Source organism: Mastigoproctus giganteus, chromosome 6, assembly GCF_048544385.1.
Source record: "Mastigoproctus giganteus isolate SK-2022 chromosome 6, ASM4854438v1, whole genome shotgun sequence".
NCBI classification, from domain to species: domain Eukaryota; kingdom Metazoa; phylum Arthropoda; class Arachnida; order Uropygi; family Thelyphonidae; genus Mastigoproctus; species Mastigoproctus giganteus.
The window spans coordinates 38151261-38170049 of NC_143580.1; the positions used below are offsets into that span (position 1 = coordinate 38151261).

General features: G+C 35.6%; 1 protein-coding gene across 1 annotated transcript in view; it reads right to left on the minus strand.

Moving 5' to 3' along the window:
* LOC150084175 (guanine nucleotide exchange factor DBS-like) overlaps window positions 1-18789 on the minus strand; it is a 619625-nt gene that overhangs the window by 186582 nt on the left and 414254 nt on the right. Inside the window, exon 13 of the mRNA XM_090376145.1 lies at window positions 10722-10943. Coding sequence (XP_090232271.1) covers window positions 10722-10943 — 222 coding nt within the window. The remainder of the gene's footprint in view (window positions 1-10721; window positions 10944-18789) is intronic.

Here is an 18789-nt window from a genome sequence, read left to right on the forward strand (position 1 = left end):
TGCTAGCAGGGAAAAGTGGGTGATTGTCCCTCTGCAGAAGGCAATGGTCAGGCCATGCCTTGAGTACTGCATACAGGTCTGGAGGCTTCATTTCAGGAAGGATGTAGATTTGCTTGAGCGTGTACAGAGAAGGGCAACAAGATTGGTGAGAGGAATGAAGGGATCCTCTTACCAAGAGAGGCTTAAGTTCTGCAAATTTCAGTGGCTGGAGACTAGGCACCTGCACAGTGATCTGATTGAGGTGTACAAGGCCTTGAATGGGTTGAGCACGCTGAAGTCTGATGGAATCCTTCCACTTGTTCAGATTACAAACCTAAGGGGGCTGTTGTTGTTGTTGTTATTTGGTTTTTAGGAGCATTAGCAACTAAGGCCATATTGCTCCAGGGATATGCAGTGGTCATTCCCTGACCTTTCTGCATCCTCCGTATTTGGTGGCTCATGGGCTCGAACCACGGTCTAATCAAGAAGCATGTGCTATGCACTGCTGCTCCTCCCCACCAGGCTACAGAGGTGCCCCTAAGGGGGCATAAATTCTAATTAAGAAAAGACAGATGTAGAATAGATGTGTGGAAATTGCTTTTAGCCAGCGGGTGGTTAATTGCTGAAACAAACTTCATCTGTCAAGGAGGAACTGGACAAACTTTTAGAGGGAATGAATATGTGAATTTTTTTTTTTTTTTTTTTGGCTGATGCTACATAAGCCCATATTGCTTTCTTGCATCACATCCCTCTACTACTATCAGTACTCGATTTTTTTATATTATTATAATTATTAGCCATATGGTGCAAGGAGGAATCCGGCTCTGGACCCTGGGTTTGCCAAGCCCATACTCACCAGATGTGAGCCCCTGGTTATATGGCACTCCTTGTTTACACTTATGAAAATGAAACCCCCATATTCTTTGTTATTGGCACTCAAAATTTACATGAGCTGCTGGACATCAATTATTCAAGCTGCTCTTAAACCATGTAATAGTAGTGCATTGTCAGAATCGGACAAGATGATCACACTTATTTTAAATTCATATTTTTAATGTTTGCATACCTAAGATTTATTTTTTCATATTGGTATATGAAAAGTGACATTGATGTCACTCTTGTAGATAATTTTTTTATTTACATTTAATGTAAATAAAAACCCCCCATTACATTTAGGAGAGGTTTTGTGTGACATTTGAAAGGGGGGGTAATAACATTTAAAATTACATTTTTAATAAAGTTAAAATTCTGAACAATTTTTTTCCTTTCAATGAAACACTACATTTGCCATCTTGACTTTTACTGTCTGAAGAAAAAGGACAGGACTTATCTCAATTGTCAAATCAGGATCTTTTCTTCTAACAATTTTATTTTAAAATAAAATATAGATATAAATTAATAACTGACCAAGTTTCCTTCAACTCTGTGTATTACACATATACAAAATTTAGTGCTGTCTTTTTCATGTCAGTTGCCCACAATTCCCATTGTAATAGAGAACTACTTTCTGCAGAAAGAATATCAAAAGTTAACTGAGATGAACTATAGATCCCACCTTCTGGCACATTTTTGGTGTATCTTACAATAAAAAAGGAATAACAATGCATTACAAGGTTGTGGACAGTGGTGAGCTATAGTGGGCTTGCATGGGCTCACGAGAGCCCATTGTTATTTTTTTGAAAATTTGCAAGCCCATTGTTGAGACGATCATTTATTTTACAAATGAAATCCCGAATGCAATTATTGAGTATCCAGAGCCGAAACTACAGTGGGGCGAGCGGGGGCCCCATTCCCAGAATTTTAATGGTGCAATTGATCAGTTATGCATTATAAAATTGCTTCATTTTTGATTTAATTACAGTTGGACCCCTGTTTAACAAACTTCTTTATAGCGAATTTTTTCATTCCCCTTGGTAATTACATTTAAAATAGTTTCCGTTTAATGAAGAAAATTTCCATGTAATGAACGGATTAGGAGAGATAACTTTGTAGGCATTCATAGGCAATTTAAGTAATTAGAAAGTGCCAATTAAGGGTGAAAGAGATTACCATTTCACAATGTTAGTAGTGTCTGTAAAACCTATGCAGTCACATACCGAGAAGTCGCGCTAGTCAATATGCTTTCCATAGCCAGTCAGAGGATTAAGAAGATTCTCCACATGGATTACAGCCTCTGGTCAACCTGTGTTGTGGTTCCCCTTTACTCTGACAAACAGCATATGTTTTTCAGAGTAGTGAGTGATCCATGTCTTCCGGTAAATTTCTCCTGTCTATGTTTACATGGTCACAGTAGCTGAATATCCATGTGATTCTGACATTTTGCACTATATTCAAAGAACTAGTGAGAGCAGCAACATGGGGGGGGGGATGAGGAAACTAAGATATTATATAAACTTTACAAAGATGAAATGTTGGCAGAAGCACCTGTCATTGTTTACATGGTCACAGTAGCTGAATATCCGTGTGATTCTGACATTTTGCACTATATTCAAAGAACTAGTGAGAGCAGCAACATGGGGGGGGATGAGGCAATTAAGATATTTTATAAACTTTACAAATATGAAATTTTGGCAGATTTTGAAACTTTGTCTAGCCTTTCACTGTGTAGAAAATGTTCTAAAATATAATGGCATACAGGCAAATAATCAAAATCTTAACCATTTAGCACTAATGATCACCATCCTGCAGGATGCTTTCTTACCTTTCAGAAGCTTTACAGAATGACAATGGTAAAAGCATATAAATTAATTATTCAAACTATCAATACTATTGCTAATTTTAAAAATTCTGAAGGAAATTATTAAGCTAAAATTGAGAGCATGTTGAAGTGGAAAGAATTTGAAGGAATCAAAATCGAAATTAAAAAAATTACCTCATGAAAAGTTATTAAATGCATTGTTTTATCCTTAAAGGATAAGTTATTAATGCAACAGGGTGAATTTAAATTAAATAAAGAAAATAACAATGCCATTGAAAGAAATTTTAAACATATGCTACCTGAAATCGTGGAATGTGAAAGAACTTTCATCTTGGTGACAAGACGGTGAAAATTGAATAAGAAATTTAAGTTTTCTGATAAAATATGAAATAAAAATTAATGATTTTAAAGATTTTGTCGAAGACAGTTTATCTTTAAAATCGAGTGAAATTACCTTTTCAATTAAGACAGCCAGAAAATATCTTTGAAACCATTGTGATTAGCAGTGCTGAAGCTGAGTGAGCTTTCAGTGTAATGAATAATATTGTGACAATTAAACACATTGCAGATTATGATGACCATACATCTAAATGGAGAACCATTGCTTCAATTTGATGTGGATTGTTATATCAAATCATTCCTCTGTAATCATCGCTCAGCTATTGAGCAAAGCAGAAGATCGACAACAAATATTAATAAAGGAGAAAATTCTATATGGAAATTTTTAGAATAAATTTTTCTTGAATATTTGTATAATAATTTTTTTCATGTAATCAGCGATTTTTGTGTACCTTTTCTAGAATAGTTTGTTTTTATATTGTGGAATGTTTTGTAACAGTTTTTATGTTATTTTTGATATTGGGAAATATTTCATGTTATTTTTTATTCGCAATATTAAAATTTTATCATGAAAAAAAATGTATCCATTATATTTCCCTAGTTCTTAAAAAAGAAAAAAAAAGACGAATAAAAAAGTTGCGCATGTGCCGAGCACACGTGAGAGATGGTTTATGTGAAACATCCTTTGCATTTCTTTTGGGTATTTCGATTTGTATATATTGATTACGAAATAAAAGAGCTTTTTATTGTAAATATTTTATTGATCATTCACAGATTTTCATAATTTCTGGAAGACAAGATACAATGGATTTATGATAACTAAAGTTGTTATTTGGTTTTTAGGAGCATTAGCAACTAAGGCCATATTGCTCCGGGATATGCGGTGGTCATTCCCTGACCTTGCCGCATCCTCCGTATTTGGTGGTGACGGGCTCGAACCCCGGTCTAATCAAGAAGCATGTGCTACGCACTGCTGCTCCTTCCCACCTGGCTACTATGATAACTAAAGTAAGAGATGTATACTTGCAATTGCAATGTATCTAAATGTCTCTGTAAAACAGCACCAATTGATGTACCGATCTTGTAGTTGAAGTGACCCACGCAGCTGTTAGGTTCACTTAACAATGGAATGTAATAAAAATGCAAGATGACAAAAGAAATTGTTGACAAATATTTGTATTGTTGCAATCATACTTACTGCAGTAGTAACTTCAGAAAGCATGGTTGTGACGCCATACTATTCAAAAATTCTAAAAAGTTAGAACTCCAGACATTGTCGTATCCAGTTATCACGTAAGGCGAGGCATGACAACCAGGTTTTTAAGTTTTTTTAGATAGACCTAGGAACGTTTTACACATTCACTTATACGCATGGTTAAGGGGATAATAAGCCACATCTGTCCACCCCCTAAATCTGCCCCTGACTCGAGATATCATACCAGTCACAAAAAATGCATCACGTGCTCTAATCACACTACTAGTAGTGTGAGTGTGGGAAGCACCTCTAGTGGAAGCCGGAGATGATGCCACTTCCATGACTGATCAAATTTACTCAGTAGAAAGTCAGAAAAACTGCAAGCCCATTGTTAAAATATTTACAGCTCACTACTGATTGTGGGCCGACCGGGCTAGCTGGGTGGGTAAAGTGCCTGCCTCGCAACCCAAAAGGTCGCGGGTTCGATTCCCGCCTCGGGCTTGGATCAAAGTACCGCAAAAACCTTGGCAGGTGCATTATGGCCACAGAAGCCTATGCGCCAACAACTACCAAAAAAAAAAAAAAACTGATTGTGGGGCACCCTGGACCAATGCAATTATTTTAAGGAATACAACTGCTTAGCTTTTAAATACATTTCATTTAAATGTATTTGTAAATATATAATGCAGTAAACTGTGCCATATCAAGTGCCTACTTTTAATCATGCCACTTTGTTTTAGAATGATATATTTTGTACATTTAAGTGCATCAAGAAGACAGCCTATCTAAATAGAGTATTGCCTGTCAGTCAGCCAAACTGGTCAATATTTGATTTAAAGACCTTTACTACAGAAGAAGAGATTATCTGTACTCAATAACAGAGTCTTTGTATATCAGAAACACATACACCACATCTCTCATTTTCTGAAAATGTTCCAAATTTTGGGTTCCAAAATGAAGTAATAAGTTTTTTAATGTCTATAACTTCTCCCTTTAATAATTTTAAAAAAAAAAATTTTTTATAAATTGATTCAAAAATGGAAAGGTTTTAAAAAATATTTAAAAAAAACTCTTCCACTGTGAAGTTCAATTAAAGTAGAGTGAAACTGTTGAATTCAGTGCAAAATTTGACTTCAGTCCAAAGTCATAAACAATTTTTGTAACTTTACTGCAGTGGCCAATAACTGTCATTGTACTCTGACTTGCATGCCCTCCAGTGGATGTGCACTGTAAAGGTATACAAAAAATATAACAATATCTATTTCAGTGATGACACTGTGTATTTTTGCATTTCATTAGTATTAAGTTAACCGTCATCATTAACTGTTTTAGAAATATGAAGTATCATCACAGAACAATCTGAGAGAAAGGATTGTTTCAGCTGTCAGAAAAAATTTAAGCACTTCTGTTCAAATTGAGTTGGTATATTTTGACCACTTTTATTTATGTACAAAGGTTAATTTTTTGGACAAAAAATGGTTTATTATAATGTTGATGCACTAGATAGGAATTAGAATGAAATATGCTGTGAAAGGGTTAAATTCTGGTGGTGCAAATTCTGGTGGTACCGTTCCCATTAATTTACATATATTCACAAAACACATGAAAATAAAAGTATAAGACAACACTAGACTGTATATCTACTAGTGTCATGAAAATTAATGCTGTTGACATTAGCAATGAAGCTAATTTATACTTTATACAAAAATATTGGGATACTAAAAGAAAAGCAAACAGTTTTCACACAAAATTTTAATTCTGTAGGCAGTAGCAGATTTATGTATAAACTAAACAGTTGTAAGCTACAGCTTAAGAGCTCATAATTAAATAGCCCTCATAAAATCCAAATTGTCTATTCATGCTAAAAACAAATTAGAATAAAATCAATGGTCATTTAAATATTTAGTAACAAAAGTTGAATGTGCATTAAAAGCAATCTATGTCATATAAAAATAAATATATGTATTAATCCTTTCACATGCAAATTTTCAGAATGCACATGGATTTCGGGCAGTGAGTTTTCTAACACGCATGATCTACAAGGAATAAGTTTCCAAGAGCAGCAGGCTCTGTGGAGTGAGTTTACGGAATTTTAAAAATTTTTTACATGCATGCTTTTAAATATTAATTTGTTCTTATTTTGATTAGATCGCCCAACATTGGAATTAAATTATTGTCAAAATAAAATCAGAATTTAGAAAAACATTGCTTTTTTTTATGTTATAATACCTCTGTAGCCATTTACGTATCACTTTATTAATTTTTATCAACTTCTGGATCTAAATTCCAGAGAATTTACTCAATTTCAGCTTCTGTAAGCTCACCTGATGTTAATATGTATGATTTTTTCCTCCAATTGTCAAAGCTATTTTTGTGCTGCAGTCTATTATAAACTGAGTCTACAAATTACTTGGAAACATGGATAAAAGATAGCAGCATTTGTTGGAAGATTTCAAGACAATTCATACTTATATGGACAAATTATTTGAAGCAACCTTCAAAGATGTATATATAGCACCCCATGGAGCTTGCGCATGAAAAACAAACACACATACATACATACTGCATAGAGCCCACATGTGAAACACACACATGGGTATTCAATGTAACCCCTTAAAGGTAATGTTTAAAGAGTTACATATGAAAAGAGGTATACAGTTGATGAAATGGTTTCAGTGAATGCAAGATTAATAAATCAGGTATGACAGATGCACCTAAAAGCACAAAGCAACATTAAAGGATGCAAGAGTATATATAAGTTGTATAATATACTGAATTAAGTATGCATAAATAGATGTGAAATTTAAACAAAATGCCAGTAACTAGAAGAGTGAGGAAAGTAGAAAAAGAAGTGAAGTAGATTTGTGAAAGGTGAGAGAATGTTAATATCCTAGAGGTTATGATGAATTAAGAAAATTATGGGCTGAATTGCCAAAGCAATATAAAGTGGGGGAACTGTAAAGTGAAATTAGTACATCAAAATACTAATAAAATGAAAATGGCTTAGCTGTCGTCAGATATTGGGGGGGGAAACATTTTTAGTAAATGGTCTAATATAGGTAATGCAAAAATGCTTGATCTGATGTCAGCTGAAATAAATATTGATACACGATCAGGTGTAGTTCAAATGCAGTTCCTGATACATGGTCAGGTGTAGTCCCCTGATGAAATACCTGATCGTGTATCAATATTTATTTCAGCTGACATCAGATCAAGCATTTTTGCATTACCTATATTAGACCATTTACTAAAAATGTTTTCCCCCCCCATATCTGACAGCTAAACCATTTTCATTTTATTAGTATTTTGATGTACTAATTTTACTTTACAGTTCCCCCACTTTATATTAGCTTGCCAATCCAGCCCATAATTTTCTTAATTCATCATAACCTCTAGGACAGAGATTCCCAACCTTTTTGACCTGCGGAGCCCTTTTTAGAATCAATTTCTATGGAGGAGCCCCTTAGGCTTACCCTATATTTTCAAGCTAATGGTATTTAAGAGTAGTGTTACAGGGGGGAGGAAGAGGGGATAGATAATAAGGGAGTGTAAAGTAAAAAGATATTTAAACAATTTTACAATGTCCATGCAATAAATTATATTTTAAAAACTTTGAAATTTGCCATAATATCTCAATTTATTTTTAACTACCACCAATACACATGATATTGTCAAAACTTGACTATACATAAAAGCTCTCCCAAAGTTCAAAAAATCAAACCATTTGCGTTACAACAGATTTTACATTATTGGTGAAAGCAATAATAAGGTCCATACAATAAACTCAGTTCCTCCAATTTAATTATTACATCCAATTTGATTTTTAGTTAGCTGTGAGATGTCAAATCTATGAGGAGCTCATATTCTGCTGGGTTTAAGGTGATTTTTTGTTCACGCTGAACACATTGAATACCCATCAAGTGCCTTCTCTTGAGATGTCAGAAAATAATGTTCAAACGAGTCTTTCAATGCTTCGAGATGCACCTGAATATTTTTCTGTATTTTTTCTTGAATCTTGATATTATTTTCATCCAAGAAGCTTTTTGTAAGAGGGAAGCAATCAATATCTTCCTTTTCCATGCACTCCAACCAATATCTTCCTTTTCCATGCACTCCAACCAATATCTTCCTTTTCCATGCACTCCAACCAATATATAAGTTTCCTTTTGAAAGAAGACACTTTGGCGTTTGCATCAAAAACTGTGTCTGTTTTTCCTTGCAATAAGAGATTCATTTTGTTCATTTTGCTAAAAATGTCAGCTAAGTAAGCCAGTTTGCACACCCAGTCTCCGGTGCTCCACTCTGCCTCATCGTCTGTCTGTCTCGTACTACAATAATTTTGAAGCTAATGGCAGCAAAATGACTGAACATCGTCTGCTAGAGAATGTGCAAATTTAACTTGGCAAATTTTTATTCAGAATGTGATTTCTAGTTTTCTAATTTATGTTTTTAATTCTCTAATTTCATTCAATTTTTAGCTATTTTATTTTCATGGAGCAGCCGCGGAGCCCCTGGGAAGTGTACGCGGAGCCCTAAGGGCTCCACAGAGCACAGGTTGGGGACCACTGCTCTAGGATATTAACATTCTTTCACCTTTCACAAACCTACTTCACTTCTTTTTCTTAGTTACTGGCACTTTGTGTAACTTTCACATCCATTTATACATACTTAATTCAATATATTATACAACTTACATTATATATATATATATATAAACACACACACACACGAAATTTAATATAAAATCTTGAGTTTAAACATGTAGTTTCAGTTGATAGATAAAAATAAAAATATAAATAAGTAAGGTATGACAGATGCACCAAAACGTGCAAAGCAGTAGTAAAGGATGCAGGAGTTTATATATGTATGTAGGAATTAATAAGTCTGATAAAATTTGATAAAGGTGCACATATGGAAGTGAAAAATACACAAAGTGGCAAGAACTAGAAGGATGAGGATAGCAGAAATAAGAAGTATTGTAGGTCTGTAAAAGGAGAGAAAGAATGTGAATATCATCATAATATATGGGATATTCACATTCTTTCTCTCTCTTTTTACAAACCTACAATACTTCTTATTTCTGCTATCCTCACCCTTCTAGTTCTTGGCATTTTGTGTATTTTTGCACTTCCATCTGTGCACCTTTATCACTTCATCAAACTTATCAATTCCTACACACACACACACATATATATATATTAACCATTCTTTATACAATAAATTTTCGAACATTTTAAAGGCTTCATCATCTTTATCATGGATTACAGCCTTGCAATGCCTTAATCTGGCAGTAGCCCATCCTTTCTCCATTCCCAGAGCAAAACAGTTTTTAATTGGACAAGTGACATTGGTCTCCATGGATGAGCCTTCACAAGTACTTCTGTTTATTCCTACAATGATTCCTTTGGGAATCACTGTGGGATGAACCTCACAATGTCACTCACAAAAAACCACCGGGCCAACACCATACCACGTAAAGCCCAAACTATCACATTACCATCACCATGCTCCACTACTGGGATTCTGCAGCCCTTTTCAAAATTTTCTCTGGACTGGTGCCATATCCAAATTCTTTGATCTGATGAAAACAATGTATATTCAGATTTGTTGCTTCACACAATCCTTTTCTGTTTCTGCAAAGACCAGTTTTGCCAAGCATGATATCAACCACTGATGTGCATTTAGATCCCATCACCTGTCCATATTTATATTTTCTGAGCTCATTTCCACTTGCATGCTAATTATAAATGATACTTCTAGCTTCTGCAGCTTCATACGAATTATGCAGTACAATATTTGAATAACCAACATTTTGTACAAATATGCTTATTTTAGTGTCTTAGCATTATTAGTAACATAGCATATATCAATATAAGAATGAATTAATATTGACTTTATAATCACAAAAATTATATGACCATTGTGTTTAGTGCCTAAAGAGAAAAAAGTAAAGTTTGAATAATCTGCATAAATTTTCTAACACACACACACACAAAGTATAAACAGATAAATTTAAGGAATTTTTTCTTCCTTAATTTCCTTCTAGAAAATACATATGGGAAAAATTCTGCAAGTTTATACAAATTTCAAGGTTTGTTTTATTAAGAATAAGTTTTTTTAAAGTAAATGATGCTAAAAATATAAATTATTATGAAAACTTCAGCACCTTTATCCTTATAAATATTACACCAATTTGGTATTTATTACTCTTGGTTATAAATTTCCTGTGCTCATTTTCTCCACTTAAAGAATTTCAAATAGCAAATAGCATTTATGTTAAAAACATACCTGCATACATGAATAAAACATAAAAATAAGAGACATATATAACAGCATATATATACATACATATATAACGGCATCTAGAGACGTATATAATGTTAAAATTCCTATATAACAAGAAAAATAAAAATAAATTCAAACTTTATAACAGAAGTCATTTACTAATATAGTAAATGTTATGAGACTATTAAAACACAGGATTACAACAGTGTCAATTACTCAATTAACCTTAGGCACAGTCTTGGCTTTATATATGGACTTGCGTTTTCCATCAGGAGATGTTGAGGCACGATGGAAGGTGGGCTGTGTTCCACCAGAAGGTGTGCTAATTGGCACAGCAGGCTCAGGAACAACAGCCTGGACAGGCCAGTTTGGTCTGGATACCAACCTTAGAAGACTAGTTTGCCGTTTCTCACACATCATCCGTACATCTTCAATTCGTTTTAAGACCTAAAATGAAACATACAAATTTACCATTAACGTATGTCACAAAAATGAAATTTGTTTTAACATAACAAGACAGAGTACAGTAAACTGTGAATCTCCAAACCTTAGTCACTGATAATTATTTTGTGAAATTATAAGCCAAGTAAAAGAATAAAAAAATAAAACTTAACAAGATGCGAGAAGTTAAAATTTCAATATCAAAAGTTTTCTTAAACAATTCTCTACCTATTATACTTGTTTTAGAAATGTACTTTGAAATACATTTTATTTGGCTGCATCCATTTCCAAAGTTTGTCACATGATACACAAACTCAAGTATTTCCCGAAGAACCTGAAATTTTCTTGATAAGAATGAACAAGATGCAGGAATGGTCTGAGGTAGAGGCTAAAGGGGTTATAGTCTTCCTCATGATCAAAATAACGTTGATTTTTTAATGCTACATGATGATTACAGCTTACCGATTCCCCAGAACTGCTTTTGTTGCCCCCACTACCCAAAAAAATTTGTGAGACTGCCCTCAATAAAACCTAAATACAATTAGAATGTGCATACACCAGAGTAAGCTCTAAAAAGATAACAGAGGCCAATTACATTAAAGAGAAATTTTGATTAATGCCGATCTTCATGAATAAATGACTAGCCAGCTATTAAATAGGCCAAAACACAACCTAGCAACATCAGGGTTATAAAGAGGCTCTTCTCAATTTGGGCATCTTTTTTTGTTTTGTGTATAAAGATGAGAAAGTGAAAGATAAAAACAAATTACTTTCTCAGGATCTTTCAACTAAACTATCAAATTTCTCGAAAAGAGTTAGGCAAATATATATGTAACCTCCCCCATAATCTCTATTACATCCAGGTGATTACAATACAATATTCAAAAGATTCGAGATGAGTACAGTAGCATGATTACAGAAAATCAATCCAGCCAAAAAAATAATAAAATGCGGAACCTGATCCCCATTTAGACCATCTTCTAATAAACATTTTTCCAATTACTTTATCATTTTAAGAAAAATAGTTGTTTCTCAACTTTAGATCCTATCACAACTAAGCCTTTGGTTGAGTACAGGCACTCCTCGACTTACATACTTAATTGGGTTTTTTTCATGTACATAAGTGTGTTTTGTAAGCAAGTCCAACTTCAGTCTTGTAGATACAAAATACATATACAGTACCGTACAGTACAATGCACCGAGATTATAACCCCTGACAAACTTCATCATGTACAGCATGTTACGATTTGTAACCATGTTAAATGAGGCTGAAAAAACATACAATGAATAATAATGTATAGTACACTATTCAAAACTAATTTAACCTAAATACAATATGTAATTTAATTTAATATATGAAAATAAAATACTGTTCACCGTACGATATGTAGTAAGCACCAGTCGTTGTGATCATGTTTGCGAACTGAATTTTAATTCTATTAAACTACTATTCTAATAAGCAAAAATACATATTTTTTCACTTATTAGAATTTTATAGCCTATGGAAAAATATTATCCATAGTTTATAAAATTAAAGATAATAGAACACAAATTTACACTTTACTTCCTCCAATTAACAAAATTAAATGATGCATGAAAATCAGAAGAATATTTCCCACAGGTTAGCAAAATAAAAAATTTACGCTTACGTACTAGCTTAATTAATAGTTTAACTAATTGATATTTCTGTTCACTGACATTTTTTTTTTTTTTTTTTTTTTGTTATAAAATTTAAAACAGTAAAAAAATAAGCAATCAATAACAAAGAACACGACATGCACAAATTGCAACTAACATGATACGCACAAGTGAGATAGGGGGTAACAACTTTATGAAGTTCAAAAAAAATAGGAATGAAGAGAAGATTCTGAAAATTTATTTATGTTTTTTATATGATTATAAAGATTTCAGTGAAAGGGAACCACAGAATTCCAGCTATCAGTATCATTGCTTATGCAATACGATCGAGTTTACTACCCATTTATAATTGATTACATTAACAGAAAAGCCCAATAAACCAGAAAGTGCAAATTATTATTTTATGGTAGTGATCTCCAGAAATCTGCTTTAGAAAAATATCACAGAGGTGTTCAAAATTAATTCTTATAACCGAAAATAGCAACAGCTTTGTGCTTTGTATGTATCTGCGAGTTGTACGTAAATCATTTGTATGTAAGTAGAGGAGTGCCTGTACTTAAAAAAAATGTTACTAAGCCCATGTGGAAAAAAATATATAAAGAGAAAATCTAATATGTAATACTTCAGAAAATATGGCAAACAGTGTCTAGTACACAAAGTCTTTCTAAGATCATTAGTATGCCGACTTCTGTACTTGAAAGACTGTTACTTTAAAAACAAGAAGTCAGATAAATGAGGTGACCGTAAAGCTGAGAAATCCTAATTGATTTCTGCCGTTAGTCAGTATACCCTCGATGCTAGGATACTAGAGGTGAGTAATTCAGTATACAAAGAAAAATAAAATAATACTGACATGCAAAAGTCTTCTAATTAGCAATATTTCTACAGGAAAGCTGGTAGGTGAAGATTTTATATTTACAAAATGATAAATTATGTGGATGCAGATAAGCACACTATGAGATCAATCCCATATACTACCACAAAAGGAAAAAAAAAAAAAAAATGCATGGCCCATTGTTAACTGTTGCACTGCTACATCAGCCATGATGATGGTTTTGGTCTCTTCGGTAATATAGGTGTGTACCAAGTTTGAATAAATTTAAAAGTTTGGACAAATTATTGAAAGGAATGGGCAAATGGAGTGGGTTTTTTTTTTTTTTGGACAAATTATTGAAAGGAATGGGCAAATGGAGTGGGTTTTTTTTTTTTTTGTATAAGCTTTGTCTAATACTAATAGTATATGATGAAGGCAAAGATGCGTAAAGGTTTGATGTGATTTTTAATGGCACATTGGCAGCTAAGGCCATAATGCTCCAAGTCAAATTTAAACAGAATACTAAACATTTTGGTAGCCTATACCTAGGCTACCACGTCAAACTATTATGTAAAAAAAAGTATGAAGTTAAGTAAACCCATATAAAATATAAAACTTAAATCTTTGTATATAAATTAATAGAGTGTAAAAATTCAGATTATAGGTGACAGAGACATGTTGTCTCTGTCACCTATAATCTGACTGAGTGTAAATGGTTCAGTCAGATTATTAAAAGCAGTAAAACACAAGTGTCGTGCTTCTATAAAAAAAGGACATTCTATAAAAAGATGACGGATGGTTAAAATAGCGCTACATATCTCACACATAGGTGGGCCATCCGCCCTCAGCAAATAGGAATGTGTTAGATAGCTATGACCTATGCGGAGCCGAGCAAGAACAACTTCCTCTCTTCGAACCCTGCATAGACTGGACTGCCATTGCGTAATTACAGGCTTAATGTGATGTAGTTTATTTGTGGCCTGTCCGTGCCAAGAATCTTGCCATTGGGAATGTAATTTAGAGCGTATTATTTGCCTGTAGTCTGAAAAGGGGACTGACAGGCAACGATTATCCAGGGAAATGGCTGATTTGGCAGCGGTATCAGCTAATTCATTTCCCCGGATCCCAATGTGGCTTGGGATCCAGCAAAAGCAAATGTCACATTCTAATTCCACGAGAGAAAAAAGAATCTGCCGGATCCGGGACAGGATAGGATGAGGGTTATACCTCATCGATGCTAGAGCCTGTAACATGCTCAATGAATCACTATAAATCATATACCTTTGGTAATCGCTATTTTTAATGTGATTTAGGGCTGTTTCTATTGCACGCAACTCTGCAGTATAAATACTAGTTTCTTGTGGAATCTTATTGGATAAAGTTTTGTGAGGAAACGCAACAGCAGATCCCACATGACATTCTGATTTCGAGCCATCTGTATAGACTGGCAGGAAGTCAGAATACTGCTCTCTATGTGATGAAAAGAGTTGTTGGTAGACAGATGAGAGCATAGTAGCCTTCTCCCAGATCTTAAGGGAGAAGTCACAAGTTGGAAAATAGGCATGCCAGGGTGGAAGGAATTGCATCAGTGACTGGGCAATGTTGTCTACTCTCATGTCTAGTTCATTAAACAGCACTTGGATCCGGATACCAAAAGGTTTGTTGGCAGTCCGACGGGTATTGTAGAGGTTTTCCCAATGTGGCTCAAAAACGGATGCCCACATAGGATGATCGGGCAGGGATTTCAATTTAAAGGCATACTGTAAGGACAACTGCTTACGTCGAAGAGACAGAAATGGTTCATTTGCTTCAACATAAAGACTTTGGACAGGAGATGTGCAAAATGCTCCAGCAGCTGTCCGGATGACCTGATGGTGGATTGGATCTAACCACCGAAGTACACTATCTCTAGCAGAACCATAAACCTGAGACCCATAATCAAGTTTGGAACGGACAAGTGCTCGGTAGATACAAAGAAGGGTGGTACGATCTGCACCCCATGAAGTTGAGGAAAGGGCACAAAGGATATTAAGCCCTTTAACACACCTTGTCCTAAGCTGACGAATATGTAGTAGAAATGTCAGCTTCTTGTCGAAAATAAGTCCAAGGAATTTGAATTCTGCTACAACTGGGATGTTGTTTTGCCCAAGCCTTAATTCTGGGTCAGGATGGAGATTGCATTTGTGACAGAAGTGTACACAGTCTTCTGTGATGAAAATCTGAACCCATTAGCCAAAGACCAAGCTGTAAAATGATCAATGGTTTTCTGAAGTTGCCTTTCAATATTGCATGAATGACCTTCATATTGCATGAATGACAAAATATAGTAAAATCGTCAACGTAGAGGGCATTTTTAACCGTGGGTGGAAGTTCTTCTGTGATAGAGTTTATTTTGATTGCAAAAAGTGTGACACTTAGAATGGGCCTTTGCAGGACTAGCTCTTCCTGAGAAAGATTCGCGAGAGGGTGGATCCTAAATGGACTTGAAATTGGCGATTTGAAAGAAACTTTTTAATAAAGTGAGGGAGGTTACCCCTGAGACCACAGTTATAGAGGTCTTGTAATATTCCAAATCACCAGGCTGTGTCGTACGGTTTTTCAATATCAAAGAAAACTGCTACCAGATGCTTGGATTTAATAAAAGCATCACGAATGCACATTTCCAATCGGATTAAATGATACAGAGTGCATCTATTTCTTAGGAAGCCACACTGAGTCCTGGAAAGCTGACTATTTATTTCCAAATACCATACAAGGTGTGTATTAACCATTCTTTCCAGAACTTTCCACAAACAGCCTGTCAGAGCGATAGGATGATAGTTACTTGGATTTCTAGGATCCTTTCCTGGTTTTGGGAAAGCAAGAATGACAGCCTTTCACCGGAAATCCGGAAATTATTTGTTAAGAAAAATTCTGTTAGACAAAATCAAAAGGTGATCCTTCGATTGTGGTGAGAGGTGTTTTGACATTTCGTAGTGGATGTCATTGGGTCCCACAGTACTTGCATGTGTGAGAAAGAGCGCTGCATTTAACTCTTCCTGTGAAAGGACTTGTTATTTGGTTCAAGCCCTTTGGAATAGAAGTTCAATGGATTTTTCTCACTTTTCTTTTTCAAGGACAAAAACTCTGCGGGGAAAGATGTCATTGCAAATAGAGTATTTGCAACTGCAGTTCGATCTGTAATTGGACATCCATTGTGCTCGAGGATCACTGAAGGACATGGTGGATATTTTCTCTTCATTTTCTGAATCTTATTTTTGAGCTAGCAGCCTGAGTTATGGACGATATAAAATGGATCCAAGATTTCCTTTGGCTTTGACGTCGTACATAATGTGCTTTCGCATGTGCATGTTTAAATGATATTAAATTTTCAGTCATGGGATATCGGCAGAATATCCCCCAGGCTTTGTTTTGTGCATTCTAAATTCCACCAAGGTTTGGGAAATAGTGGGAACTGGCTGGATGATTTTGGGATTGCAATTGCAGCTGCTTGGACAATCGTTTCTGTGACATACATGACTGTATCATTTATTGGCCTCTGACTGACTGACTAGTGATGTCAAGATTTGTCAGATGTTGAAAGGCATTCCAGTCAGCCTGATCGATCTTCCACCGCGGTAAACTAAATGGCTGACACGGTCTACCACTAGTTAGGGTGGTTATCACGGGGAAGTGATCGCTTCCATATGGGTTTTCTTCCACCTCCCAAATAAGTGAAGGAAGAAGAGAAGGGGAGCAGATAGAAAGATCAATGGCAGAGAATGTACGGGTAGGCATGTGGAAGAAGGTGTTTGTTCCCACATTTAGTAGAGAGAGGGCATTGTCAGTGAGCATATGCTCTATGACTCTTCCCCTTCCATTGATGTTAGCACTACCCCACAGAGTGTTATGTCCATTGAAATCCCCAAGAATTAAACAAGGGTAAGGCAAATGCAGGATAATGCATTTGCCTTCCCCCAAATGCATCCCCCAAAAAGACCTTGATGATAAGATCATCAAGGTCTTTTTGGGGGATGTCAATCCCAGGTGGCAAATAAACAGTGCAGACAGTTAATAAGAACCCCACTGTAAGGCGAATTGCTACAGCCTCAATGCTAGTTGTAAGCTGCAAAGGCTGAAATGGGATGTGGTTGCCGACGAGGATTTCAACTCCTCCATGAGCAGGACCATCCACAATTCTATTCTTACAAATGATGGTAATGTTATGCATGGTGGGGTCATCATTTGCCTTTAAATAAGTTTCCTGTATGCAAAAGCAAGCTGGTTTGTGCTTTTGCAGGAGCACCTTGATGTCATCAATATTTTGCCAGAATCCATGGCAATTCCACTGTAGGAATTTAGTCATTATTTGGACTTGGTGGGTCCATCAAGCAGCTTCTGAGGTGCTGAGGACTTAATTTTGTCAGTCTTGGATTTATCTTTCCTGGGGAAGTATGGATGCTGTCCTGTGTCCATTTCTTCCTCCCCAAAGAGTTCCAAGATTGACTCATCGTGTACCTCCTCGGTTTCGACATCCATTATTTCTTGCTCTGAAGTGGGCATCTCACTTTCCTGTGATGTTAATTTAGTGCTCGCTGTTGGTAATGCTGAAGTACTGGGAGGTACCGATATTGGAGTGGCAGCTGACTGCGTTTTTTGGTGGGCTTTATTGAACTCAATAAATAGCGAGCAAAAGAATCCCTTGGGGGAACAGTCATATCAGTTTGGGTCTCGGTGGTACTCTTACCAGAAACTTTCTGGGCGTATGAAAGCTTCCTGCTATTTATTGGTTGGATGCGTTTTCTGGCCTCTGGATAGGAGATGTTCAGCTCCGTTTTTAATTTTTGAATCTCCTTTTCGTCCTTCCACCGCTGGCATGCTCGAGAGTATGCAGGGTGCTCTCCTTGGCAGTTAGTACAACTAGGCTTAGCAGCTAGACATTCCTTGCTCTCATGAACTTTAGCACCACATCGAGCACAGGCAGCGTTACCATGACAAGCTGTTTGTGAGTGGCTGTACTTTTGACATTTAAAACACCTCAGTGGGTTTGGAATGTAAATCCTTGCTGGGCAGTTTAAGTACCCTGCCTTGATCGAACTTCCAGGCCGTGGGGTGTTAAATGTAAGGATGAGAACTTGGGTAGGGACGAGATTCCCATCCTTTTGCATGGATATTCGCTTGACAGCTGTCACTCCTTGTTCTTTTAATTCAGAGCAGATCTCTTCTTCAGAAAACACCTCAGTGGGTTTGGAATGTAAATCCTCGCTGGGCAGTTTAAGTACTCTGCCTTGATCGAACTTCGATGATGATGTATTCCCCCTATAGATGTGGCTTTCACAATTTTTTCAGCATGCTCTGTATTTGATGCTTGAACTAAAATATCTCCAGAACGCAGTGGTTTTACAGATTTAGGTGAACCTG